We start from the raw sequence: 27,405 nt of genomic DNA on the forward strand, positions 1-27,405 counted from the left end.
CGAACAACGGCAAGTTTCTTTGCAAGAGTCTACTTATCACTCAGCTTATGAGTACCGTACAGACAACTCCTATGAAAAAGTTCGTGAAACGCAAACCACACCTGGTTGAGTGTAAGAGAAGGCCTTACGGCCTTAACTCTGCCAGGTTAAATAAAGCCATTATTATTATTATTATTATTATTATTATTATTATTATGCCACATGTCCCGCCATCATCTGTCACACTTGTCGCTTTGTGAAATAGAGACCTGTTATTGCATCAATAATTATAGGTGGCTTTGTATCAATAATACAAAGAAATATTCTTAATATTACTACTGCAGATATTTAGAGGTGATGAACCACAAAGTCTCTGGCACCCCACCTTAGCCTATTGTAAGAGACATAAATGTGTAATAAGAGAAGAATGTGGAAGTTGATGACGAATAGCTGAAGGGATGGAAAGTAAAATAACACACACTTTCACTGACTTAACTTTTTTTTTTAATCTGTAACATCGTTCATATATAGTATTTTTTACAGTTTCATTTATATATTGTATTAATGTCGGTCATATAAAGAATCTATTTTGTTTCACTGCATTTACATTGTTTTATGCACTTGTAACCATTGATCACACATTCTGTGCATTATAAATCACTGCACAACAAAGTTATTACAAGTAGGATTTATAATCCTCGTTTTGAATTTCCTAAACTAAACATGAATCAATTATAATTAATTTTACTTAAAAAATTTGTAATTCTAAAAAGAAAAGCGATCTGTTATTAACATAGTACTCATCCTTTACATCAGCATGTGTGGAATGGAATAAAGAATTGACATCTGTTTCCTTCGAATCAAGAAGTCTGCACTGGATCACTCCAGATTTTAATGGAATTCCAAATTATGTTGTCTTTTAACAAATGTCTCACATAATATTCCACAAATTATTTACATTACTGATATTAAAAAAAAAACTCTATTTGAAGATGTGAGAAACTATCTTCATTGTAATGTGAATGACTGCAATTAAAAAGTAACAAGTTGAGCTTCCTGGAAAATGTTCACCTAGTAAAAAGCAAATGAATTTATCGCGTATTTTAAACAAGTTCATGTTTCATTTGTGATGAAAGTTGCATAAACCGAAGTATATATTATGTCTGTGATAGTTTTTATTTCGGCTGAGTACTCTTTTCATTATGATAGTTCATGAAGTTAAAATACAAAACACTGTTGGAAATATCCAAATATACACGGAAAAAACGTATATAGCAGAGAATTTGAAAGATTTAGTGCTTAACATCTTGATAAAATTTTCACTGAAGAATGTATAAATTTAAATAATCATTGGTCCTCACAGTATTGCGGAAAAAGAAACAAATGAAAGTTTCCAGATATTAATGTAAGTTACTGTATCTAGTGACACAAGAAATTCCTATGTATTATCTGACCATTCTGTTTGTACTACAAAGTGTGCCGCTGTTATGTCACCTGTGCAGTACGATCACTCTCTTATTCTAGTCACCGAGTATGTAATTTTCTCTCACACAGAGTAACAACAGAAGATCTGCAGCGCCACTGTTTAAGTTCCACATACAAAATGGTCACCTAGCTACAAAGCTTGGAATATCAACATAATGTCAAGGACAAGTTTATTTCAAGTTTAGGGGAAGAATTCTTAATCACGGGCAACATTTATGACTATGTGTCACCTTCTAATTTACTGATATGATGTTATGTATATCAGTTTGTGGGAATAATTTATAAACTGTTCCAAATTCAGTTTTACATAATGGATTCAATGTATTTACAGATAAAAGGATATTTCAGAAAATCTGTGCATTGTTATCATCATTCAATTATATTATAGTTGCAATGTAAGTTTTTAATTACCAATAACATACTTTGGACTAATTGAAAAGGGAAAGCTTCATAAAAATAAACTCCAAGGATATGCTATAAAATTACGCAAGGAACAAGAGACCTTGTTCGAAATTCATAGAAAAAAAACTTGACAAGAGAAAGCAAAGGAATGAGATTATGAACTTGTGTATTAAAATAGAAAATCATATAAGCCACAGTTTGGCGTAGGTAATATGATTTTTTTTACAAGTGTTATTTTCTCCGTTACTTTTGGAAAATGTTTTATATGCAGTCCTGTCTTCTGAGAAACTCTTTAACTATTAAAAATAAAAAAATTAAAAATAAATAAAATCTGACACATTTCCATTTTCTCCCAGATATTTGGATATTTGCTCTCTTGTTTGCCTGGCAGTGTTTCACAATCATCACTTGCATCTACCACTTTCCTCCTTTCTTTTTCTTCTTCTGTTGAACTTTACGTTGTTGTTGCCTTGGGCCAGTAGTTTCTGGTTGAATTGGGCTGTTAAGATTAGGAGAGGCTTTTGACTGTTGGCTCGGCATCTTCGTAATATCACTGGAATTGTAAATGTCATAATGTCACATCTTTAAATTAACTTCAAGAAGGCAATAATTGAAGTTTGGCTCAAAAATTTTTTTATTAAAAGATATCTCCCCATATATACTCCATGAAGGCATTTGAGGGGTATAGAGGTATATCTCTAAGCTTTCTTGACCTCCTTGGCATTAGAATGAGGTGAGTGGTCGGCACTACACTCGACCACCTTTTATCTCCAAGAAAGATCTGGTAATGAATATTATATAGGAGACTGAGTGAACCTTGAGGCTGGTCTGGAAGTTTTGGCAACGAAAAAGTTTCATCAGCACTTGGGATTGAACCTGGAACCTTCCAGTCCACAGCCAACTGGGCTACCCAGCTGCTTTCTTATTAAAAACGACTTTAAAGTAACCATAATTAGTTCCTAAAGAATCATTACTGCAGTGTAACTTGATATTTCCTAATGAAAGCTGAAAATTCCACCTTCCTCGTGTGTGTGTGTGTGTGTGTATAGACTGATTTACTAATTATAATACTAGTTTCTTGGGAATACCAAATTCAATAAGAATATCATATAAAACTTCTCTCTTAACTGAGTCATACGCCTTTTTGAAATCTATGAATAACTGATGTACTGTACCCTTATACTCCCATTTTTTCTCCAATATCTGTCAAATACAACAAATCTGATCAATAGTCGATTACGCCTAAAACCACACTGATGATCCCCAATAATTTCATCTACATATGGAGTTAATCTTCTCAAAAGGATATTCGACAAAATTTTGTACGACATCAACAAAAGTGATATTCCTCGAAAGTTACTACAGTTAGTCTTGTCCCCTTCTTAAAAATAGGTACGATTATGGACGTCTTCCATTGTTCTGGTACAATTTCCTTTTCCCAAATTGCCAGTACAAGTTTATAAATTATTATTATTATTATTATTATTATTATTATTATTATTATTATTTCAGTACGTAGAATTGTTATTTTACCCTCTTTGGTGATATCTGGTATTAGTTGGCAACACTGAAGAGACAGCCAAATTAGTCTTTTAGGAACTACTCTTACGTGATCCTCTCTAGATAGTCTGGAAAATTATGTGATGTTCGAACATCAATGTTTCGATTTTAATACAGTTTAAGATTTATTCTTACAATCATTAATGAACAAACACTTACTATTGGTCACTAGCACCAGTGGCAGCTCCCTGAGTGCCCTTGCCAATATCCTTGTTACGACGATCCTTTTTCTTACGATAGCCTGTCCGCTCATGTCTTGGAAGCCAGCGTTCTGGATCAGGTGTTGCATTGGGATCGTAATTCTTAGGTAACTTTCCCTTTCGCTTACGTTTCGCCTTCTTTTTCTGGAGTAATTCATCTCCTGGAGTTCTGCAAAAATATCATGTGCCAAAAATGGTAATACTTAAAAGCAATTTATCTGTGCTTTGTTGCAGCATCTGCACCACTGAAAATATCTTTCTTTATTACATCACATTTATTCATATAACTTGTTCTTTTATCTGAATTCAGAGTTCTTTCACTAAACACTACTATATCAATACAGAACATTATGTAGATTGTAAATACATAAATTCTAATTTAAAGTGCGATAAATTGAATCCCTCATAAATATCTCACCCAGGCTTTGAGCCAGGAGAAGGCTCCACCTTGGCTGCTGTCTTCTTGATAACTTTCGTCCCCATCATCCAGTTTGAAGTTTCTAAAGCATCCACATCTGTACTATGAGTGAAGTCTAATTGTGGCAGCTGTTTACTAAGAGCCTGAGCTTTCGTTGGCTCAAACTAAGGAAATGAAAAGAAATATATGATTACAATCATACCATATACTATGAGTAAAATAAGTCTTTGAACTTTCATAAATTTCAGTTCTCTCACGCCCCTTCCTTCATCATTCACCACTACTGTGAATTCATTAAAAGTAGTTTCATATTAATGAAATGTCATTTGCAGTACAGAAATATAAATCATCTTCCTCTTCTGCCACCATCAAGATCACAATGTCTTTCTTTCTTTTGAAACTTGATAATTATCTTACAACTGAGTCTCAAAGTGATCGTCAGTGTGAACCTCTCTTAAGAGCTATAAACTAACAATATAGTGAGCTAAATTAACATTCATCTTGGTTTTCTGAATTCTGATCTAAAATTAAAACATATATGTATACAATATTTTTAACATTTTCAGTTACGTTACCTAGGGATATTGACTGCAAATGTTCTAACTTTTCATCTATATTTAAAATTACTGGCGAAACTAATAATAATAAAAAAAATCGAGTAAGAAAATAACTGATTCTTTTTAGTGTATTTTTGGCCGAAATTTTCTAATATAAATTATTCTAAAGTTTTCTGCTGCTGTGAAAGTCTTGCTGACCTGAGCATATGCTACGACTAACTGTGCCAAAGTCTTTTTGTCACCAGGATTGATTCTCAGCAATTCCTCTAAGCTCTTGGCAGCGACAGCTGGTTCACCTCCTCGCAGATGGAAGTCTGCTGCTTGGCGCCACAGTGTGCTCAAGTCTCCTGTGCTCTCCTGTCAATATAATAATTTATTTCCAAAATTACACTTTTGTTGGAAGATGAATCTTTTGATGAGAAGTTCTGCATTTCTTTCCAACATCTGTGTCACATACTAAATAACAATTTGCATTATACAGTTTCAGCCACTTGAGTGGTGATACCCTTACAATTCATATCAATTTACCCAATTAAATAGTGATACAATCAGCAACTGAAACAAAACGAAATGGAGGGACAGAGAACATATATAGTGTTTTTTTTTTACTATCTCATTATATGAAGCACAAAGAGAAATTATTAGGCCTATGTAAAGTAAAAGTAAGGGTAGCACTATATATGCTATAAAGGTGCTTAGGGGCCATGGAGGTAAAGCTCCATGTTTTTTTTTATCTCTGCACCACATGTGATGCTGTTAAAAATTGCTTTTGAGATTTTCACAGAAATATGTTCTCCCCCAGCATGCTTGTACAGCAATTCCAGGACCTGTGTATATAAGGGGACATCATCCTATTGTCCATACATTTGTAACAAAAAGGAATGAAAATTGATTTATGTACCTTGTTCTTGCGATACCAATCAACAGCATCTTTAAGAACTTTTGAGGCACCATCTCGGCTTCCATCAGCTAAGTAAAGGGTTACTAAAGCACTGACAATTCCAGGTTTGAATGTTGCTTCACCCAAATTTTGCAAAATTCGACATGATTCTTTCCTGTCACCCTGCAAATAGAACATTAATTAAAATATTGAATTGTTACATTTAAATAAGTACGAATGGATTCATATTTAACTTATTGTTTATTTTTGTACATTACAAAAAAGAACCTATTAGACAAGTTACTATATAAATCGTGACTTAGAAATTGTCGAGACTTCATACTATAAATGCAATAACTTCTATGATCACTGGCAACATGACAACCCAAGCTTATTTGTAACATTTTCTGATGCGAAACATAACATTTTTTTTTTTTTATTGTTTAGAATTCTATCTGACATCAAGTAAAATGCATACCTCAGCTAAGAGAAGTTGCACAGCTGCAAGTTTCATTGCCAGTTTTTTATCCTGATCATGCTTTGACTCTTTATCCAAGATTATAGCTGCCTCTTTAGCTTTTCCATCCTTAGCTAGCTGAATAGCTCTGATGAGAGCAGCTTCGGCTGCCATATCTGGATATGTAGACACCAATTTCTCACACATCTGTTGACACTGTTCTCCCTGGTTGGTGTACAGTGCAAGCAGGCAATGATTTAAGGCAATGTTTTTGCGCTGTCGTGATGTCAGTTTATGTTCCAGTCCTTCCAGGGTGGCACTTTTCATCTTCTTCTTGGAATCAAACACATTTTGATCCTTGTTAATTGCAACCATGTTATTGCTTGCTATGGCTACCAGACCAATGTCATCAGGTTTCTGTTTCAGAGCTGCAGTATAAATTGATTGTGCTTCTTTCTCTCGACCTTGCATTTGTAGGCAATATGCTAACTGGACTCTGTGAGACAAAATACGTAATTTATACTCATTATATTTTACAAGACACATTATTATACATATTTTAAAGACAACTGTTGTTTAGTCAACTGTCCGAAGACAGGTCTGGATCTCACAAGTGACATCAACAAGGCATCACTCATGAGGCAACTAGGCCAAGAGATAATGGGGTAGGGTGGCCAGTTCCTTTCCCCTCCATTGCATACATCACTGACTAGTTACATATTACACTAATCAGACTTCAGATATATACAAACACTATTATTCTTCCTCTGACACATATTGTCAAGTGAGCTGTACTGCCTGATGATAGATGTACATGTCAGCCAGAATCTCAACCAGAGATATTTAAAGTCAATATAGTCAGGCAATGATTGCGTTATTTTTCTCACAGGTGTGGAATACCAAGAAAACGAAACTTACAGATTAATGGAATAGAGTATGCACAGTGAATTTAACATAAAAAATTATCTTCGTACACAATCCACTCTATATTGACATTAATTTGGAGTGATTTATTAAAGGATGCAGTCAAGACTAATTTAGAAAAATGTTAAACGAATTATCCTTGCACCAAAAAAATGGATGTTCTCTGAACCAAATGATCCTATTTTAATTATTTGCATGTAATAACAATTAAGAAACATGTTAAAGGAATTATCCTTGCAGGCAATGAGTGCTCTCTGGACCAAAATGATCGCATTTTAATTATTTAAATACAATTTCAATTAAGTAACATATTAAATGATTTATCCTTCTATCAAACACGGATGTTCCCGGGACCAAATGTCCTATTTTAATTATGTAATTGCTTTATACTTATTTCTAACAAGTGCAGCGAAGCACATATCTTTCAAAATATTGTTGTTCATGTCCGAATGTGCAGTAGTATGTATGTTATACCTACTGGAAATAACAATCTGTTAATATTTTAAATAAGCTTCTCTCAAAATATTATTCTTAAAGTCCAAAAATGACTTATTGCGAGATTATACTGTATTCTGTACATAAAACAAAAATGACATAATTAATATACATACAACATTATTTTAGATATATTATTTTATTTTAACCTGACATAAAGGAATTTTACTACATAAATAATATATCCGTAGTATTTTGTTTATGCTGTCTCAAATAAAGTTACCATACAATTATACTGAAATATGTTGTTCTTTTCTAATGCCAGGCGTTTGACAATAAAGTCATTTGACCTCTTGCACTCCAATATTTTTCAAAGATATTATCATGGCCAGCCACTGAAGCACAGATTTTGAGGTGTTCCGAATCCATTTCTTGGTTTGAGTTGCACAATGGGCAGTTAGGGGACTGATATATTCCAATTCTATGCAGGTGTTTGGCCAAACAATCATGGCCTGTTGCCAATCTAAATGCAGCTACAGACGATTTTCGTGGTAAATCGGGAATTAACTGTGGATTTTGATGCAGAGAGTTCCATTTTTCCCCTTGGGATTGTGTTATCAAATTTAAACAAAATTTGATAACACAATCCCAAGGGGAAAAATGGAACTCTCTGCATCAAAATCCACAGTTAATTCCCGATTTACCACGAAAATCGTCTGTAGCTGCATTTAGATTGGCAACAGGCCATGATTGTTTGGCCAAACACCTGCATAGAATTGGAATATATCAGTCCCCTAACTGCCCATTGTGCAACTCACACCAAGAAATGGATTCGGAACACCTCAAAATCTGTGCTTCAGTGGCTAGTCATGATACTATCTTTGAAAAATATTGGAGTGCAAGAGGTCAAATGACTTTATTGTCAAACGCCTGGCATTAGAAAACAACAACATCAACAACAACAGAGTAATACGTAGATTTAGTAACAGGTCTGTAAGTAGCAGTGCTGCCCTTCTTTGTTAAAGCATCCACATTCTCGTTTCCCAGGATTCCACAATGGGATGGTATCCATTGGAATACAATTATTTTATTGAGTGATATTAATTGAGAGAGCATTTTAGTTATTTCTGCTGTTTGAGATGAAAGTGTGTGTTTAGAGACTATTGATAGAATAGCTGCTTTGGAGTCTGACAATATAACTGCATTTTTAAATTTATTGATGTGGCATAGAAGATTCCTGAGACATTCACTTATTGCAATGATTTCTCCATCAAAACTTGTTGTTCCATACCCAAGAGATCTATAAAGTGAGAAGGGACAGCACGTAACACCTGCACCGGCACCTTGTTCTCTGGAGATCAAGGATCCGTCAGTGTATAAATGAAGCCAGTTTTGTGGAGGGTACCTAATATTAATTGTCTCTAAAGACAATTGTTTTAGTATTAAATAAAATAACATTAAATTAAAATTACGTAAATGAGGGATGATCTCTTGATTGAATGTGTCATATGGCATGAATATACAATATAATATGGCATAAAACACATTTTTGTTTAATATTTAAGAATTCAAAATCAAACATAATAGGCAGCAAACATGAAAGCATTCATAACACGTAAATTCAAATTTACTACATAGCTCTCTGTAGTGTAGTGGTAAGGTGAAAGACTTTGGTGTAGAGGAACCCAGGTTCGAACTGGAGATCAACTCATTTTTTTTTTTTATTTTTATAATTTGTTTACATTATTTTAGATACGTTGTTTTATTGTAACCCGACATAAAGTGGGTTTTTACTACATAAATAATATATCCGTAGTATTTTATTTATGCTGTCTCAAACAAAGTTACCATACAATTATGTGAATATACGTACGTAAGCTCACTGACAATAACAGTGTATTCATTCTAAAATATATGTCTTTCAAAATATAGTTGTTCATGTCCGAATATGTGTTATTGCTAAATTATATTTGTATTATCAGTAGTATGTATGTTAAGCCTACTGGAAATAACAATCTTTTAATTTTTAAAATAAACTTTTCTCAAATATTATTCTTCAAGTCCAAAAATGTTTTAATTCCGAGATTATACTGTATTCTGTACATAAAATAAAAATGACATACTGGTAATTAATATATAGTATTATGTACGAGTATTTGTACGTCATTTTTCAAGTCACATTTAAGAAACCGGTATGACATAAGCAGGCGTAAAGTGGACAAGGGGTACAAAATTCTCCAATTCTATTATATATTTTTTTTATTTACATATTGATTCTTTGATACGACCGATAAGAGGTAAATTTTAACTCACCATGATATCCCAAGGGGTTCAGACTGGGAACAAGAGAATTCCCTATTTATCGTAAACTGTCTTTAAACGTCAAGCAAAAGCACACACAGACAGGCAATTATATTAAATTTGTGTCAGCACAGCTTTAGATCAATGTAGAACATTGAGTCTATGCTAAATAGATGTAAAGGGACCGAGAGGATGTTTTTATTTAGCAAAACTACAAGACAAAGTTAATTAAAAACAAAAACAGTAAGGTACATGATGACATCTTTTCTTTTCGGTGCTTGATCTTCAGCTGTTTTAAATTGTGTTAATTTTGGCAGGTGTTTTGGCTAAGAAGGTTTTCATGTAAGTGACTCGATGTAAAGATTCATCTTTAGGGACAAGGAAAGCTTAGTAAAGACAGTAATCCGTTTTGTTTTTCTATAGTTGAGTTACTGAGATCTCTTTAAGTCTGAAGCAAAAAAGGAAAACCCAGGCAACGCCGTGTGTTTTTAGCTAGTTATTTATCTAATGATAGCAGTTGGATCTACGGTCACATAGATGCTTGCTATGATGTGCATGTGTGGAGAATATGAAATGCTTTATACTATACACTTCTAAATTCAATGCCTATAACATAATTTAACGTCTGTATCATTTTTATACATATTTATTTAAGTTACATAGTATTTGACAAGCAATACTGAAATATTACTACTGAAATAATATTAAAACAAAAGAATAGGATGCAAAAACTATTAAATATATTAAACAATATTGAAGAAGTTAAATATTGAAACATGAAATTAAGCTAAATTAATTAACCTCCATATGAGCTATGCTCATGTTCAGGGGTTCAATATTGCATTATAAATAGGCAGAAGGAAGAAAAAAATAAGCAATACATTTAAATAACAAAAAGAAAATAGTACTGATACTTTTGGCTTACTTTTTCTACCAGTTATATATTTAAAGTTAGAATGCAGAGAGAGAGAAGAGAGAGAGAGAACAAATTCCACTCAGACATTCGTCCAGTATCCAAAATGTGATGAAAAACATACTTAATTATTCCCAATTCATCTTCAATTTCTTCCTCTCCTGTGCCATCTTCTTCTAACGATTCTCGGCAGAGTTTTTCACTGACTTTCAACTTCCTTTCAGCTTCTGAGTATTGGTTACGTCCTATTAGTTTGCACGAACTATTATAAGATAGTTCGTATGTGTGTTCCCTCAACTGTGGAATGTCTCGATTCTATAACATAATATGCAATACAGTATACAGTGTAATTATCAGTTTAAACTGCATCATAACAATTAATATATAAGTTTAGAAACACTGAAGTAAAAAAATAGAGAGATAAAAATAATTCTACAGAAATTGTCACACACTTGCTTTACCAAATTTCAACTGTAAAGGAAAAATTGTCTGGACTAAAAGAGAAATGAGAAAATAAGCAATAAATTAAAAAGCACACTCTATACATACAGATCCTTCTAGACAGAGATTTGCAACAACAGCAGCCAGATTTGTTTCTCTTTCATCCTCATAGTCATCAGTGCTGTTCTTTATAATATCTCGATATACATCAAAACATTCTTCATACCTGAAATAAATAAAAGTAATTTTAATTTATGCACTAGACTGAATAGAATTCATATGTATGGACTGCAAAGACTTAAATATAAATTACGTTGATATTGCTAAGCAGTGCATAGGTGCACTGTGTAAAAGTATTAAATAATATGAGAGAAACATTACCTCTCCAGTCGATACAGAATTTGAGCTTTCAGTTCTTTCAGCTTCAATGACAAAGATGTAGTAGAATTCAATGTCTTAAGAGCTTCTTGTGGTTGATTTAATCTATATTGGCAATACGCCTTTTCGAAAATCAATTCACTGTAAAATATAGTCAAATTATTAGTAACAGCAATATTAATTGACAATATATCAACTAAATAGAGAGTTCTAATTTTCAGATTTTCAGGTCAAATTCTTTCACCAAATCATAAATGAATTATTGTTGTACAGACACACACTATTATTTAATTTATATGACCAGGGCTAGAAAGAAGCACTCGTCTGCTGGTCTGTGATGAGTGAAAATTTTTGCTTGACAAGTGAAAAAAGTCTGCTCTTTTTTTTTATGGTGCTTCTGCAATTCGACCATGCTGATTAGTGAAATTTTTGCCTGACTGGTGAGCTACCATAAAAATTTTAAAGTTCTGCATCTGGCTATATTTTGCATCATGCTTGTGAGAATTTATTATTCAAATCGTAAATGTGACAAAAATGTTGATCCTTTATCAAGATTTTAATATGATGCCAGTGTTTTCTGCTTAGTGCACCTTTTCTTTACCTCCAGAACATAAAGGCAATGACGTCAGCAGAGCGTTTAGAATAGAAAGTGTGGTAACTCGGCAAGGGTCTAATGGGACTTTTAAACCCCCTAGTGTCGCCACGGCAATTGAGCGAAACATTGGCGTGGTGATCATTCTAAGATTGCAGTTTTCCTCTTAATACTATGGACAGAGGAGGTAGAACTCGTTCTGCTATGGAATTAAGAAGATATTTCTTGTGGTGTTGGGGTGATTTTTATTGTGCCGTTTATGTGAGCGAGTAGTAATAAGCCTAATTGTTTTGTTCCTGACGTAAATCCAATTATACTGTATAATCTGTAAGGAAGAGACGTTTCTTTTATCCAGCCATAGACTAGACTATTTTTCAGAAATGGTGTAGAGCAATTCCACGAACACAGAAAACTGTATGCTCGTTCTTATATCTGTAATATCCATTTTTCTGCGGTTTTGATTGCGATTTTTTTTTAAATCATGATTTATTTAACAACGCTCGCAACTGCAGAGGTTATATCAGCTTCGCCGGTGTGTCGGAAATTTGTCCCACAGGAGTTTTTTTATATGCCAGTTAATCTACTGACATGAGCCTGTCGCATTTAAACACACTTAAATGCCATCGATCTCGGCCGGGATCGAACTCGCAACCTCGAGCATAGAAAGCCAGCGTTATACCAACTGTGCTACCGAGGGCGACTTTTGATTGTAAGAGCTGATAAATTTATTATTGCCAGTAAAGATGTAGGACTTCCACGCAAGAACTGGCGACCAAAACCATATGCCATAACACATATTTTCCCAAATTTGCCTCGATATCTTAAAAAAAGAAAAGAAGAGAAAATATCCAACAAAGAGGACATCAATCCTTTCTCATAACAATGTACCCTTACCAAATACCATCTGGCTATGACCAATTCCGTTGATGATAAATAAGCCAGCAGTTGATACAGCATCGTTAAATATCCAAGTAAAAAATAATTGGACGTGACACGTGAAAATCAGAAGAAGACCTTAGCTAATCATGCGATTGTATGCATTTATGTGCCATTACTCACATCTGAATGCCCAAAATTATGTCTAGTTACATTGACCGTAATTCCTTCCAGTGAATGAACTCCAGACCAGCATTTCAGCTTTTTAGTGTGAGTATTTCAAAATCGATACCGGTACATTTTTTAGAGTCATAAACTATGGTGGGTTCGAGGAAAGTGAAAATACAAAAGAATTCAAAGGTGAATGAACGACCTTGCAGATAAGCTGAACTCAAAGACTCCCTTGTCTGCCCTGTACAAAGGATTCTAGTATTACACGATTTTAGAAAATATATGACACGTAATTGACAATATTATTTAGAGTGACAATTCAGAGCACTAGCGAAATATATTAATTCTTGTGGGATAGCAGATTTAAATATATTCTGACAGAAAAAAATTAACTAGTATCCTCTAGAGCGACATTTTGGAATTAGAAAATGATTATCTTGTGATGATTACCATAGACTTTCTACATCTGAACATTTTTCAATCTATGTGCCGGTTAAAAAATGTGTTATATTAAAGTGCTAATTGTGAACTCCTAATTGAATCCAAGCACCTAGCTTCTACTTCATTAAATATGCATGTTTAATTATTAATTATTTTATTTTTAATAATAGCACTTTAGTCGTAATTAACGTAAAAGTTATTTCGGCAACAAAAGTACAGTACAGGCCTATAATTCTACTTTGCATCTAGGCTTGAACTTAATCTGGTTTACAATTTTATTACATTTGTTTATTACGTTTCCACATCATAAGAGATTTCTAATCGAGCATATGAGAAAGTAATAGATCTCATGGAAAAGTCGTTAATTTAATATTCTCAAATAAGTAGCATACAACTACTTAATACAGTGCTACCAAATTGTTTTAATTTTACAAAACACAAAATAACCTAGGTATTTCAAAAGATCAAAACTTACATTAGCATACAATATATAATATCGAAGCTTAATTTATGAGTCTTATTGCACGTAATAAACCAGATACAACTGCAACTAATGACTAAATAGTAGATAAAAACTATTGGTGAAAATAAAGTGTCTCCTTTATTATATTACATTCTTCCTTGTGTATAAAAACTATAATTTCATGTCAATGCGTACTTTATAATGCCATAAAAGATGTTAAGTTTTGCGATGCTGTACTTTTTCTTGCATATTTCTGGCTGAAGCCGGCACAATGTTCCATTTTTAGGTTAATTATTATAATTACTATTCAGGGTTGTGTTATATAACTCACAATTTGTTAATGTAGTAATATTACATTTTTAAAGAGGTAAAATATTGTAACTAAGTACTCTACAATACATTCTTATCTAATTGGTTATTTTTAAAAACCTTTTGCATTCACTTGAATAGTGATCCTGAAACTGGGCACGGAAAACAGGGCTAGCGCCACTCGGCGACGAACAACTGAACTAGAGGAAGTAACGTCACTTTCTCTTCTACCCGCTCTGACGTCAGTATGAATTGGTTCCTGGGTACCTATAGGTAAATGAAGGAGCTTTAGGTGGAGGAGGGGTGGAGGTAGAGTTCCATGCTTTCTTTACCTTGGCACTAGAATTAGGTAATGTGGTTAACACCATGCTCAGAGAGCCTTTTACTCCTGGGAAAGAGCTAATACTCAGTTTTATAGGAGGCTGAGTGTTCTGGAAATTTAACAACGAGAAAAATTCCGTCACCATCTGGTATTGAACCCAGGACCTTCCAGTTCATAGCCAGTTACTCTACCAACTGATCTACCCAGCCATATTATATTAATTCTGTGAACTTGATTCAAATTTTTGTTGTGTATTTTACTGCTTTTGGAAACGTGCAACAAAGACGCATGTACATTATCATGGTACTGATACTGTATTCTGGAGGTGTTCTCATTTCATCTCACTAAAACATGAGGGTTAAATTCACATAAATTGTAAGAACAGTACCGTCATTTCGTAGCACTTATACTTAAACTGTTTTGCCACAAATTTCGTCTATGGTAAAATACTAATTTTTACTCTATTTAGCCTATATTGTATTTTTTGGTCCAGAGAAAACACTCGTCTAAAAAAAATCAATCAATCTTCTTAATGTATCCAGCTGTTTGCTGACAACATAAAGTCCACTATAGTTCACTGTAGTATATTCAATTTTTGTTTTTCATGAGAACTGAGGGGTATTTTGGTGTTCATTATAGATGCCTGTTGCTAGTAGCCAGAGTTGGAGTGTAGTCAATATATACTGCAGGGCTGTGTCTTCTGCAACTGGTACTGACAGAGCCTTCTTTAGTTACAAGCCGGGGCATGGGTAGATTTGGCAACGCAGCGTGGAGGCGGGAGATTTTAGAGTGATATTGTGTTTGCTCATTGCTTTCATTATACGTAACGCGTATTTTTTCAATATTACTTCATTCACAAAGGTAAGATCAAGATTCAGAGTAGTGATGTAAATTATTACGGGTTCGGAAATAGTGTTTTATTGCAATCAATTAGCTATACTTCAGAATACGGCGTAAGTAGGCTACTTACATACAAAGGCTGCCACTTAAAATAATTACAAAAAAAAAAAAAAAAAAACATGTTTTTATTGATAGTACGAAGGTAAATAAATAAATAAATAAAAAAGATATTCCTTGCACCGAAAATAATAAAATCAATAATGCAATAAAGACGTAAGTTCCTACGCAGTATTCTTAAGTTCCATTCAGTTAACAAATTTGTGGCTAGCAAATTGACAATGTTTTGCGACTTAATGGTGTTTCATCTGTGAAAGGTTTAGGATATATTTTTAATATTATCTTATGCGATTATCTATCATGTTTTTCTACAAATATTTCAGATGCCTAGAAAGTGCTGTGTGCCTATGTGTCGTAGCAACTACAATACCAAAATTGATGGTTATGTCACTACATTTAGATTTCCTGTTGATCCTGAACAAAGGCAGAAGTGGGTTAGAAATATAAAGAGAGGCAATTGGGAACCCCAGAAAGATTCTGTAGTATGCATAAAACATTTTTCAAATGACAGTTTTTCTAAAGGTGATACATTGTGTGATTCCAAAGGAAATGTTCTTTTTGTACCTCCTAAGCCCAATGAGCTTCATTCGGATGCCTGCCCTACAATATTTCCAGGATTTCCTAAGTATTTAACAAAAAATATTTGTCGGAGAAAAGATCCAGAAGAAAGGAAACTGCTTTCTGATTGTAGAGAAAAAAGGAAAAAGATTAAATTGGAGGAATTGACTCATGAAAAGGATCAAATACGTAGTTTTTGAAGATTTAAAAACCGACATAGATAACAGGATTGACACTTCTCTTTGGCAGATAAGTAAGAACTTAAACTGTGTTTGTATATTTAAATTGGATTTTCAAAACTTACCACATGTCAGTCATCTTGTGAAAATTGACAATGCACTACATGTGACTACTTATGCAATGGGGAACAAAATACCTTCTTCCCAAAATAATTTTGTTCCAAAAGATGGAGTTTTAAGTAAATGGTCTCAACTGACTCAGTCTTTACAGAATTTCTCAGAAAAAAATGTGAATGATATAAATATTGAAACTATTCAACACAATGTCCTTGAAGCAATTGACAGAGTCATCAGATATTATGAGTCGAGTGATTGTGTTTCCAAACTTGTGTTTCTTAAGGAACAGTTTGAGTTGACCACAAGGCAAAAAAGTACGTATTCTAACACCACTTTAATCTTGGCATTCATGCTGAACTGTCAGTCAGCAGCAGCATACAATTCCTTAAGAGAGAGTGAAACATTGACTCTGCCTCATCCTAGGCACCTTCAAAAACTTGCTTCTAACTTACATATATCACCAAATTCAGAAAAAGAAAATCAAAATTTCCTTAAGGTGATGACAAAAAAACTTAGAGATACTGAGAAATATGTAATTCTAACTCTTGATGAGATATATATAAACCCATCTCTTGAATACAAAAATGGAAAGTTAGTTGGACAAGCAACAAATGATGCAACAGACGAAGCACGAACGATACAAGCTTTCATGGTTCATTCAGCCTTCGGGTCATTCAAAGAAGTTATATCTTTAACACCTGTAAAATCACTTACAGGTGATTATTTAACGAACTTAACATTAAAGGTCTTGCATCTGGTACAAAATGCAGGGTTAATAGTTATCTGCATTATATGTGATAACAACAGAGTCAACAAGAACATGTTCAAATCTCTTTGCAATAAACTGAATGCTGAGAATTCTTATTCTATCCCTAATCCAAAGTATGAATACTTAAAAATATTTCTCATGTTTGATCCTGTCCATACTTTCAAAAATATAAGGAACAACTGGTTGATTCAGGTAGACAGTGAGAAAACTTTCTTCTGCCCAGATTTTTTGGACAGTGATGTTATTATGAAAGCATGCTTTAGTGACATAAGAGCCCTTTATGCCAATCACAGTCTTGCAAGCAATTTGCTTTGCACAGCATTTAAATTAAATTATAAATCAGTCTATCCTAACAACTTGGACAGACAAAAAGAGGCACTTGTTGAGAATGTGTTTCATGACACTACCATAGCAGCTTTAAAAACAAGTGCACTGGACAGTAATGACACCACTACTTTCTTAGAGATAATTACTAAATGGTGGCACATTGTAAATGTTAAAAGTAAAACCAAAGGCTCATGCAAGCGTGACAAAGATCAAATGCCCTTCACTGATTTAGATGATGAACGAATTCACTTCTTACAACTCTTTTGTTACTGGCTAAGAAAGTGGGAAAATTTAAATCTCTCCTATGGTTTTCTAACACGTGATACTTCACAGCCACTCTTACAGACAACAACTGTCTTAGTATATGTTATAGAATTTGTATTAGAAAATGTGAAACCAGACTACTTGTTACTAGGCAAGTTCCAAACCGACAACTTAGAAAGAAGATTTGGTCATTACCGACAGCTCAGTGGTTGTAGTTACAATGTTTCTGCACTTCAGGTGCTAGAAAATGAGAAAAAAATTAGGATAAAAAGTGTTTTGAACATACATTCATCTAGACATGGAAAAGTTGAACTTGACTGTAGCATTCTCAATGAAAATGACTCAGATTCTATACAATCTGATAACATTTCTGATACTGAAGCCCTTAAATTTGAATCACTGTTGTCAATGAACATATATGAAGGTTCTTTTGATATGTCAGCTGTGATATACATTTCTGGCTACACAATTAGAAAATTATCAAGTAAAATATCATGTGAAATATGTCTGAATTTCTTAAAGAGCAGTGTTTCAAATGATCCATATTTTGAAGATCTTCAGCGAGGAGGATTAGTTATACCTTCAGAAACTGTTATGAATGTGTGTATAACAGTGACAGGTATATTTACTTTGTTGATATCAGAGCAATATAAAGAAGAGTTTTTGAAGTGTGCAAATCATAAAGCAATTATTATATATTTAACTAAAGTTGCCATGGAAAGAGATGAAAATCAACAGTTTTGGTTTGAACCTGGCCACTGTCACCATAACGTTAATGTTCTGAATTATTTGTTGTCAACTTTTTCTAATATAATCTTAAATAACTACAGGAAACAAGTTAAAAATGTAAACTATGCAAAAAAAACAACAAAAAATTACAAACAAAGGAAACTATCGACATATAACAAGATATAAGGATGCAAATACAGTTAGGCCAATGAGTATAGGCCTAAAGGTCTACGAAAAAGTGCAGAAACATATCTTTAATATATGTAACATAACACATTATTATCTACTAAATATGTGCCAATTAGCCTAAACTGAGGGAACTTTAATCTTGTAAATGCGAAGTGAAAAGAAAACACTTTTATAACTAATTACAAAGAAAAATAAACAAGATTTGGAAATCAACACAGTTATATACATCTACAAACTACAAATGGTTGTGACAAACAGCAGGTATTGTGAGTCTTCAACAGAACTACTGAACTTCTGGTGGGAACAGAAAATAGGTATTTGCAGCTGAGCGACTTCATTGATACACAGCAGGCGAGATCCTACAACTCTCCCTTGAACAACATTTCTGCCGGACTACAAACCACAAGTAAGACTATAAAAATGCAGTTTATAGAATATTTAATGTCTACAAGAATGGTCAATCACTTTCTGTCATTATTAATAACAGTAAAAATTGTCAAAGACTGCAGCCATATTATTTTCATTTACTGTCTTGTTTTTATCGCCAGCCACTTATAATTAAAAAAAAAAATAAAAACATACTTGTTTTTTTATTGATGGTACAAGGGAAAATAAATAAATACTTAAAGAAATGTTACTTGTACCAAATTAAATAAAATAATGACGTACTTTCGTAATACCCTATTCCAATCAACCATTATGTGGCTAGTAAATTGACAATGTTTTGCCGCTTAATGTTGTTTCACCTCTGACATGAAAGGTGTAGGATATCATATGCATTTTAATTTCATGTGATTATGTCGTGCTTTTCTTAAATATTTCAGATGTCCAGGAAGCCAGTTTTAGTTTGAACCTGGCTAGTCACCATAACAATACTGTTATCTTAAATTATTTGTTATATACTTTTTAAAATATAATTTTAAATAAATATAACTACAGAAAACAAGCTAAGAATGTGAATTATGCAAATAGGCCTAAAATAAAATGTAAACAGAAGAAACTATTGACATTCCTATTATAATAAAAGTATGAGGATGTAAATACAGGGTGAATGTAGAGTATCCAATGCCCACTGAATGAATATTTCACTTTTATCACTGCCAATGTTGCGCTATAATCATATATGCAAGGTAGGCTATAACAAAAACCTAAACTAACCAAACCTAACCTGTCAAATAAGCAACAAGTTATACTAAATATGTGTAAAATTGGCCTATGTCTCTATAGTGGGCGGGACATAAGTAACATTGACCAAACCAACAAAGTGATTATATGCATCTACAAATTATAGATAGTTCTGACATATAGCAGGCATTCCGAATCTTCAACAAAACTGCAACATGTATGGGATCACAAAACAGCTGTTTACAATGACTTTGAAAACCAACGGCGTAACTTTATTGATATAGCAGGCGAGACCCAACAATTTGACTAGAATTCTGATACACACAAACCACAAATAAGAATATAAAAATGTGGTTATACAATATTAATAGAATAGTCAATTACTTTGTCATCCATAACCGTAAAAATTCCCAAAGACTGCAACCATTTTATTTTCATTTATTGTCTTGTTTTTTATCACAAACACGCATTTAGTTTATAATAGGGTACATCAACAATTAACGTTTGGTATGACCGTAAACATAATTCCATCGACACACACACTTATATTGTAACATTAATTTACAATGAAAATCGGCATTAGCACAAACACGTGTACTGTACGGACAGCCTCTGGGTGACAGTTAATTATAGTGTTGCCGACGTATGGCCCTGGCTTGTAACTAAAGAAGGCTCTGGTACTGATGATTTTAATTTACTTCTTTTGTGGTTTATGGATGGACAGTATAGAAGAATGTGTTCCAGATCTTCATCATGATTATTACACCACAGACAAGTAGGAGTATCAGAAAAGTGAAATCGGTGTCCTGTTCTGGCTCTTGTTAAAAATGTTTGAACATGTCTGGGCAAGTTTTTGTACATTTCCAGGTCATTTGGTTTCTTTTATACAGACTGTAAAATTTTTCCTTTGTCAGAAGAGACCCAATTGTTGATCCATAGGTTTCAATCAATCTTCTTAATGTATCCAGCTGTTTTCTGACAACATAAAGTCCACTATAGTCCACTGTAGTCTATTCAGTTGTTGTTTTTCACGAGAAATGAGGGGTATTTTGATCGGTGTTCATTATAGATGCCTGTTGCTAGTAGCCAGAGTTGGGGTGTAGTCAATATATACTGCAGGGCTGTGTCTTCTGCAACCGGTATTGATGAGTTTAATTTACTTCTTTTGTGGTTTATGGATGGACAATATAGAAGAATGTGTTCCAGATCTTCATCATGATTATTACACCACAGACAAGTAGAATTATCAGAAATGTGAAATCGGTGTAGGTACAATTGAGTGACAATGTGACCTGTTCTGGCTCTTGTTAAAAATGTTTGAACATGTCTGGGCAAGTTTTTGTACATTTTCAGAATGAAGTGAGACTTTACTGAAGCAAAGGCACTGGATAGAGATATCACTTGAAGAGGTCTTGGTTGCAAATATGTTGCCTGTTTTGCAATATTATCGACTTTCTCACTTCCAGGTATACTACAATGACTAGGTATCCAATGAAATATTATTTCCTTTTGGAGTGTTTTTAGTTTACTTAGTTGTTTCTGAATTGAATAATTCTATGTACATATAGGTTTGGTACATATTTGATTATATTAAATATAGCCCCCTTGGAGTTGGTAAGTATACAAATAGATTTTTCAGAAATTTGAGTAACACAATAGTTAGCAATTCAGTGTCAAGACTGGAGGAGGATGAACATGTTATGAAGTACTTTCTTGATATTTTGGAATACAATACCCTGCTCCTGATGTCCCATCATTAGGGTTTAGAGATCCATCTGTATAAATTTGAAGGTGATCCTTATATGTGCTGCAGAGTAGTTCCATAGCATCTAACTTAAGAATGTATGGAGGATCATTTTGAAATGATTTCCTGGAATTTGTATGCTATGTTCTGGAATAACCCATTTCCATGGAGGAATTTCGTTCACAACTGGAGTTTTAGCAATGAATGTGTCTGTGATATAGATTGGTATTTCTTCTTTGTTTATTTTGTAAAAATTACACAGGATATTATCTGACAGTTTCAAGAACAACTGAGATCTGGATGATGCTTGCAATTTTAAATGTATTTTTAGATCCTTTTGTAATGCATAGTGTCTGGTTGAATATTACATTCAATTTCTAGGGCAGCAGTTGATGTGGTTTTTGGTACTCCTAGGCATAATCTTAAGGCTGAGTTTTGAAAAACAGAAATTTTTTGTAGACGAGTTGTTGATGCTCCTCCCTATATTCCACATACATAGGTCAATTTTGATCTATATAAGTATTATAAAACAGATATAACTCTTAATGATTCATTTGGATCGTTGTTCATAGCCCATATTGTAACATCATCTGCATAGATATTTTTTTTTTACCTCAGGTGGCACATCGTCAGATTAAGTAATGTAACATTATATTAAATAAATTTGGGCTTAAAACAGAACCTTGGATAAAGATAAATGATTATTTACTGAAGTCTGAATTGTTCTTTCATTAAGAAAAGAATGTAGAAATCTTAACATTCTGCCTTTGATACCAAGTTTTATAGATTGTAATAAAATGGATCTGTGAGGAGTATTATCAAAAGCGACTTCAAAGTCTATCATTACAGCTAATGTGGTCTTCTTTTCTGCGAAACCTTTATAAATTTCTTGAGCAAAATATAATAGAGCTTCAGTTGTGCCACGTGATGGTCTAAAGCCAAACTGATATGGGCTTAAAAGATTGAAAGTTTCAAGTCTCCAGATTAATCTTCTGTGAACAATGCGTTCCAGTAATTTAGAAATGCAGGATGTTAAAGATATCGGTCTATATTATTTTTGGGTCCAATGGTTTGAGAATAGAATTATAATTGCATCTTTCCAAATTTTAGGATAAAAGCCTGTTTTCCAAATATTATTGAAGAGATGGAGAATTTCTTGCCTAATTTTATCAGAGGAATTTAATAACATGTTGTTATGGATTTCATCTTCTCCTGTAGCAGAATTGTGTAGCTCTGATATTGCTAAGTTTATTTCTTCAGTGGTGAAAGCATTGTCTGTTATATCATTATGATGAAAAATGAGTTGAAAATTACTTGTAAGATATTGTTCTTCTTTGTTCATATATTTAGGCCATGCTGAATTATTAGTCAGCCTTTGGGGATAGTGTGAATTTAAGAGTTCTGCCTTTTTAGCATTTTCTATTATTATTGTTTGATTGCTATCTTTAAAAGGTGCCTTTTATGGCTTTAAATCTTTTCCATACAGTTGTAGGCAGTATTTGGGTTTAAGGGGCAAACAAATTGCTGCCAGCGTGTTCTTTTGGCTTCAAGAATCCTTCTTCTGAGATTTGTTCTTGCTTTATTTTATTTTATTTTGTCATCAACTGCCTTCGCTTTCATCCATTGTCACTGAGCAGATTGCTGTTGTTTTCTCATGTAAGTTAATCATTATTCCACCAGATGTTCATAGGTCTACAAGATTGTTCAAGCAAATCAAGCTTTCAGGTATAACTCCCTGTAAAGTTGATTTGAATAATTTCGGAGAAAAATTGTTCCAGGGTCGGGTATCGAACCTGGGACCTTTGGTTAAATGTACCAACGCTCTACCAACTGAGCTACCCGAGAACTCTACCAGACACCAATCCAACTTTTCCCTCTATATCCACAGACCTCAAAGTGGGCTGACAACCGTCAAGCAACCAATATTGAGTGCACACTAACGCTGTGTGACTTAAATTGTGGTTTTCTGTTAACGAACAGTGACGTGTATTATGCAAATCAAGCTTTCAGGTATAACTCCCTTTAAAGTTGATTTGAATAATTTCGAGAAAAAAAATTGTTCCGGGACTGGGTATCGAACCCGGGACCTTTGGTTAAACGTACCAACACTCTACCAACTGAGCTACCTGGGAACTCTACCAGACACCGATCCAATATTTCCCTCTATATCCACAGATATCAAAGTGGGCTGACAACCGTCAAGCAACCAACATTGAGTGCACACTAACTTTGTGACTTAAAGTGGTTTTCTGTTAACGAACAGTGACGTGTATTATGCAAATCATGCCGACGCAAATTTCATACCCAAAATAAGGGTCGAAAGTTGTGTGAAAGTAGGGATTGGTGGAGAGATGCGGGTATCAGGAATCACTCTGTTGATGCGGAAGGGGTTTTGAGACAATGTTGTTTCATCATTAAAATTGTTAAATCTTGTAGTTTCATTATTGAACTTACACCAGTTTGCGGACTTTATTTTCCATTTTGTTTTAGGTAGCATGTTATCTGGCGAGTTATTTGTAGAGAATGAAAATGTAATATAAACAGGGAGATGATCACTTGACAGATCTTCACTAACAATTCAGTTTTTGAATAATCACATATGTTAGATGAGCAGAAAGAGAGATCTAGAGTACTTGTAGACCCTGTACTTGCACACTGATATGTTGCTGTTTTGTTATCATTAAGTAAAATGATGTCATTATTCAGTAACCATTTGTAGATTATGTTTCCATATTGATTTGAAGGTCCATTATTCCATATGTGATGTTTACTGTTAAAGTCACCAACTATGATGAACTTGTGATCAGATGGGATCAATTGTTCTATATTATCCATTACTAGGTTTAGGCCTGGAGATATATATACATTGACAAGTGAAAATGAAATATTTTTAAGTAATAATTTTGTCCTAATGTATTCAATTTGGCCTTTAAATTGTTGTTTAAATTCAATTACATGAATGGAAACAGACTAAAAATTTTGTACTCAGCAAATTTGTAAAATTTTAAAATATTTCAATCTGAAAAGATTCTTGTATCCATATTACAGAAGGCTTTTCGTCTTGAACTTCTTGCTTTAATAAATCCATTTTGTTTCTTAAAGACCTAGAATTCCATTGTAAAATTTTTTAGAGTGTCTATCTTTTTCGTTAATGTTGCCTTTTCGTTTTAATTCTTTAAATGTACTACCCAATGAGACATGCAATTTATTCTTTTTAGTCTCATTTTTTATATTGCAGAGAATGGATTTTGCTTCTGCATTGAACTGACACCATACTTCAATCCTTCCGGTATTATATTTGCCTCTTTGTCTCGTTATATGGTTCTTTTCAATATTAAACTTGGCTCTGATTGACTGGACGGTGTGACTTTTGGTGTTTCAAATAAGTAGGCTTACTTTAGTACGATTCTTGGCATTTCTCAGTGCAGTTCCTACCAGGGGATCCGATTGAGAGACTATTTTACCTCCGGAGAATTTTACACTGAGGGACTCCATATATCATGAGCTTTAGATAGTGAAAAATATAGTGGGACTGCATTGGTGTTAATGCAGCTTCTGTACGTACCTCTTTGTTACTTGTTAGCTTAAACAGTAAGTTTAAGCCCCCTCATCACTACAAGGTGAGTACCCATGAGGGGGACTTGTCTTAAAAAAGAAAAGTGTATATTTCTTTACTACAGCGTTACCACATTAAGGTACAAATGTATTACATTTTTGGGTCCTAGACGAGTCATAGACATATTAAAGAAAAAAAAATTGTATGCCGACGCAAATTTCATACCCAAAATAAGGGTCGAAAGTTGTGTGAAAGTAGGGGTTGGTGGAGAGATGCGGGTATCAGGAATCACTCTGTCGATGCGGAAGGGGTAGGTGGTGGTGATGGAAAGCACATACGCTACATCTCATTTCCTTACTGATCACAGAAAAAAGCGAGTTTTTGTGAGGTCGAATCAGTGACAGGATAGGTTAGATTTTTTTCTATGCCTTACATATACTCACTATTGTATAAGATTGTGCCTCTTCTTCCAAGGCATTCCAAAAGCCTAAACTAACCTAATCTAACACGGATCAGACCTTACGAAAACTAGCTTTTTCTCTGTGAATCAGTAAGGAAATGCACGGAAATAAGACGCATATGCTTCCCTTCCCTGCCCCCTACCCCTTCTATCTCGCTCGAGCAGCTCATCTGCCCATACCTATCCATCAGCCAGCACTTTCAGAGCAACTTTCCACCCTTATTTTCGGTGTGAAATTGACATCGGCACTCAATGTTTTGGTGAAACGAACGTTGAGGGGCTTCCGCCGATTGTAGCAAGACTTCTGGCTTCTGTTGCATTCAAATAATTATAAAATACGATAATTTGGTCCAGGGAGCATCCGTTTTTGGTGCAAAGATAATTCGTTTGGCGTGTTTCTTAATTGAAATTAACCTAAGTGGGTCGGTGTCTATTCCAAAATCGGCGGAAGTCCCTCAACGCTCGTATATGATACGTATGGCTCGACTACAACCCAAGAATGTAAATACATTTGTACCTTAACGTGGTAACAATATAGTAAAGAACTACCTGAAAGTGTTTTCGTAAAAGACGAGTATTTTCCCTGGACCAAAAATACAACACAAATGATGGTACTGTACTTATCATTTACCCGAGCACATATTAGTGGTAGCGTGTGATCGTGTTGCATTATATTTTACCTTCTTCCGGCGTTTATTTCCACAAATATTGCGAGTTAAAGGTTAAGTTAGATAAGAGGATAGCTAAGAGACAGGAGGTCAAGAATTGTGACAATATTAGTGTGCGTTAGATTAGGGGATAGCTAAATGGCAGAGGCAGAGGGTTGTGACATAAATACCGCTATTGTCTCGGCACATCTAGCTACAGTTGGTGCCGCTACAAACAAACATCTAGCTATGTTATTACTTACGAAGATAATTTTGGTTGGTTTAAAATTGACTTCAACCCGTCGTGGAATCTTGACAGTTGTATAAAACAAACCACTTTACAGTGGAATGCCTTTTCTTCATCAGGAAACTGCTGAAGAACTGGAAAATAAAGTTATTTGTTTATCATTCATTCATACTTTTATGCCCAAAGGCAGATCTTCCACTGCAAACCCAACATTCTCCAATTTTCTCTATTTTTCTACTTTCCTTTTAGTCTCCGCATACGATCCATATATCTCAATGTTCTATATCATCTGATATCTTCTGCTCCCATATCATTAACACGTAGCCAAAGTAGCATGCACGATCATTCTGAACATATGGCACATTCTAAATAATCATACTTTACTTCATATTTATATTATTATTCTGCATATAATATTATAGATAACTTACTTTTATTTGCTGTTTTTAAAGCTCTTTCATATTCTCCATTCTGGCCAAAACGATTTAATTCAACATACAAAGCGCTCAAATTACTCTCCCTTGTGGCAGCCATCTTAGCTTCAATGCCATCTGGTGCTATTTTTAAACAAATCTGAAATTGTGATTGAATCCAGCAAATTGAGATCAGTGTCGCCAATCCAGCGATTTATCTGCTAGATCTGGTGCTTCTCACTGTTAAATTAGCGAGTAAAATTTATGAAATGTGTATTGCTGATAATGAATTTTAACACTCACAGCAGTAAAATAATGTAATTACACATTGACAATTTAGGGACTTCTGCACTTTCACATGAGAATGCGGATGCTTTAGCAAAGAAGGGCAGCACTGCTACTTACAGACCTGTTACTAAATCTACGTATTACTCTGTGAAAAGATTTATTAAATCTACATACTTAGACTTCAACAAACAAAATTTGATAACACAATCCCAAGGGAAAAAATGGAACTCTCTGCATCAAAATCCACAGTTAATTCCCGATTTACCACGAAAATCGTCTGTAGCTGCATTTAGATTGGCAACAGGCCACGATTGTTTAGCCAAACACCTGCA

General features: G+C 34.0%; 1 protein-coding gene across 1 annotated transcript; it reads right to left on the reverse strand.

Annotated features, from left to right (window-relative positions):
* Positions 1 to 460: 460 nt before the first annotated feature.
* Positions 461 to 26,958, reverse strand: Srp72 (signal recognition particle 72). Its single transcript, XM_069823689.1, has 11 exons — positions 26,804 to 26,958; positions 26,389 to 26,506; positions 11,334 to 11,471; positions 11,061 to 11,178; positions 10,636 to 10,826; positions 5,960 to 6,434; positions 5,503 to 5,664; positions 4,800 to 4,958; positions 4,045 to 4,208; positions 3,586 to 3,795; positions 461 to 2,419 (listed from the first exon to the last, which is right to left on the reverse strand). Exons 1-11 carry the CDS (start codon positions 26,904 to 26,906, stop codon positions 2,281 to 2,283), a joined length of 1,977 nt encoding a protein of 658 aa, XP_069679790.1. The 5' UTR covers positions 26,907 to 26,958; the 3' UTR covers positions 461 to 2,280.
* Between the last annotated feature and the right edge of the window lie 447 nt (positions 26,959 to 27,405).

Source organism: Periplaneta americana, chromosome 4 (genome assembly GCF_040183065.1).
Source record: "Periplaneta americana isolate PAMFEO1 chromosome 4, P.americana_PAMFEO1_priV1, whole genome shotgun sequence".
Classification (NCBI taxonomy): domain Eukaryota; kingdom Metazoa; phylum Arthropoda; class Insecta; order Blattodea; family Blattidae; genus Periplaneta; species Periplaneta americana.

Excerpts from the sequence above, each read along its gene's own strand:
- Srp72 (XM_069823689.1), bottom strand. The coding sequence starts at position 26,906 with ATGGCTGCCACAAGGGAGAGTAATTTGAGCGCTTTGTATGTTGAATTA. Across the intron at positions 26,507-26,803 it reads TTTAAAAACAGCAAATAAAA|TTCTTCAGCAGTTTCCTGAT; the intron begins GTAAGTTATCTA and ends TTTATTTTCCAG. Across the intron at positions 2,420-3,585 it reads ACTGGTGCTAGTGACCAATA|TGATATTACGAAGATGCCGA; the intron begins GTAAGTGTTTGT and ends TTACAATTCCAG.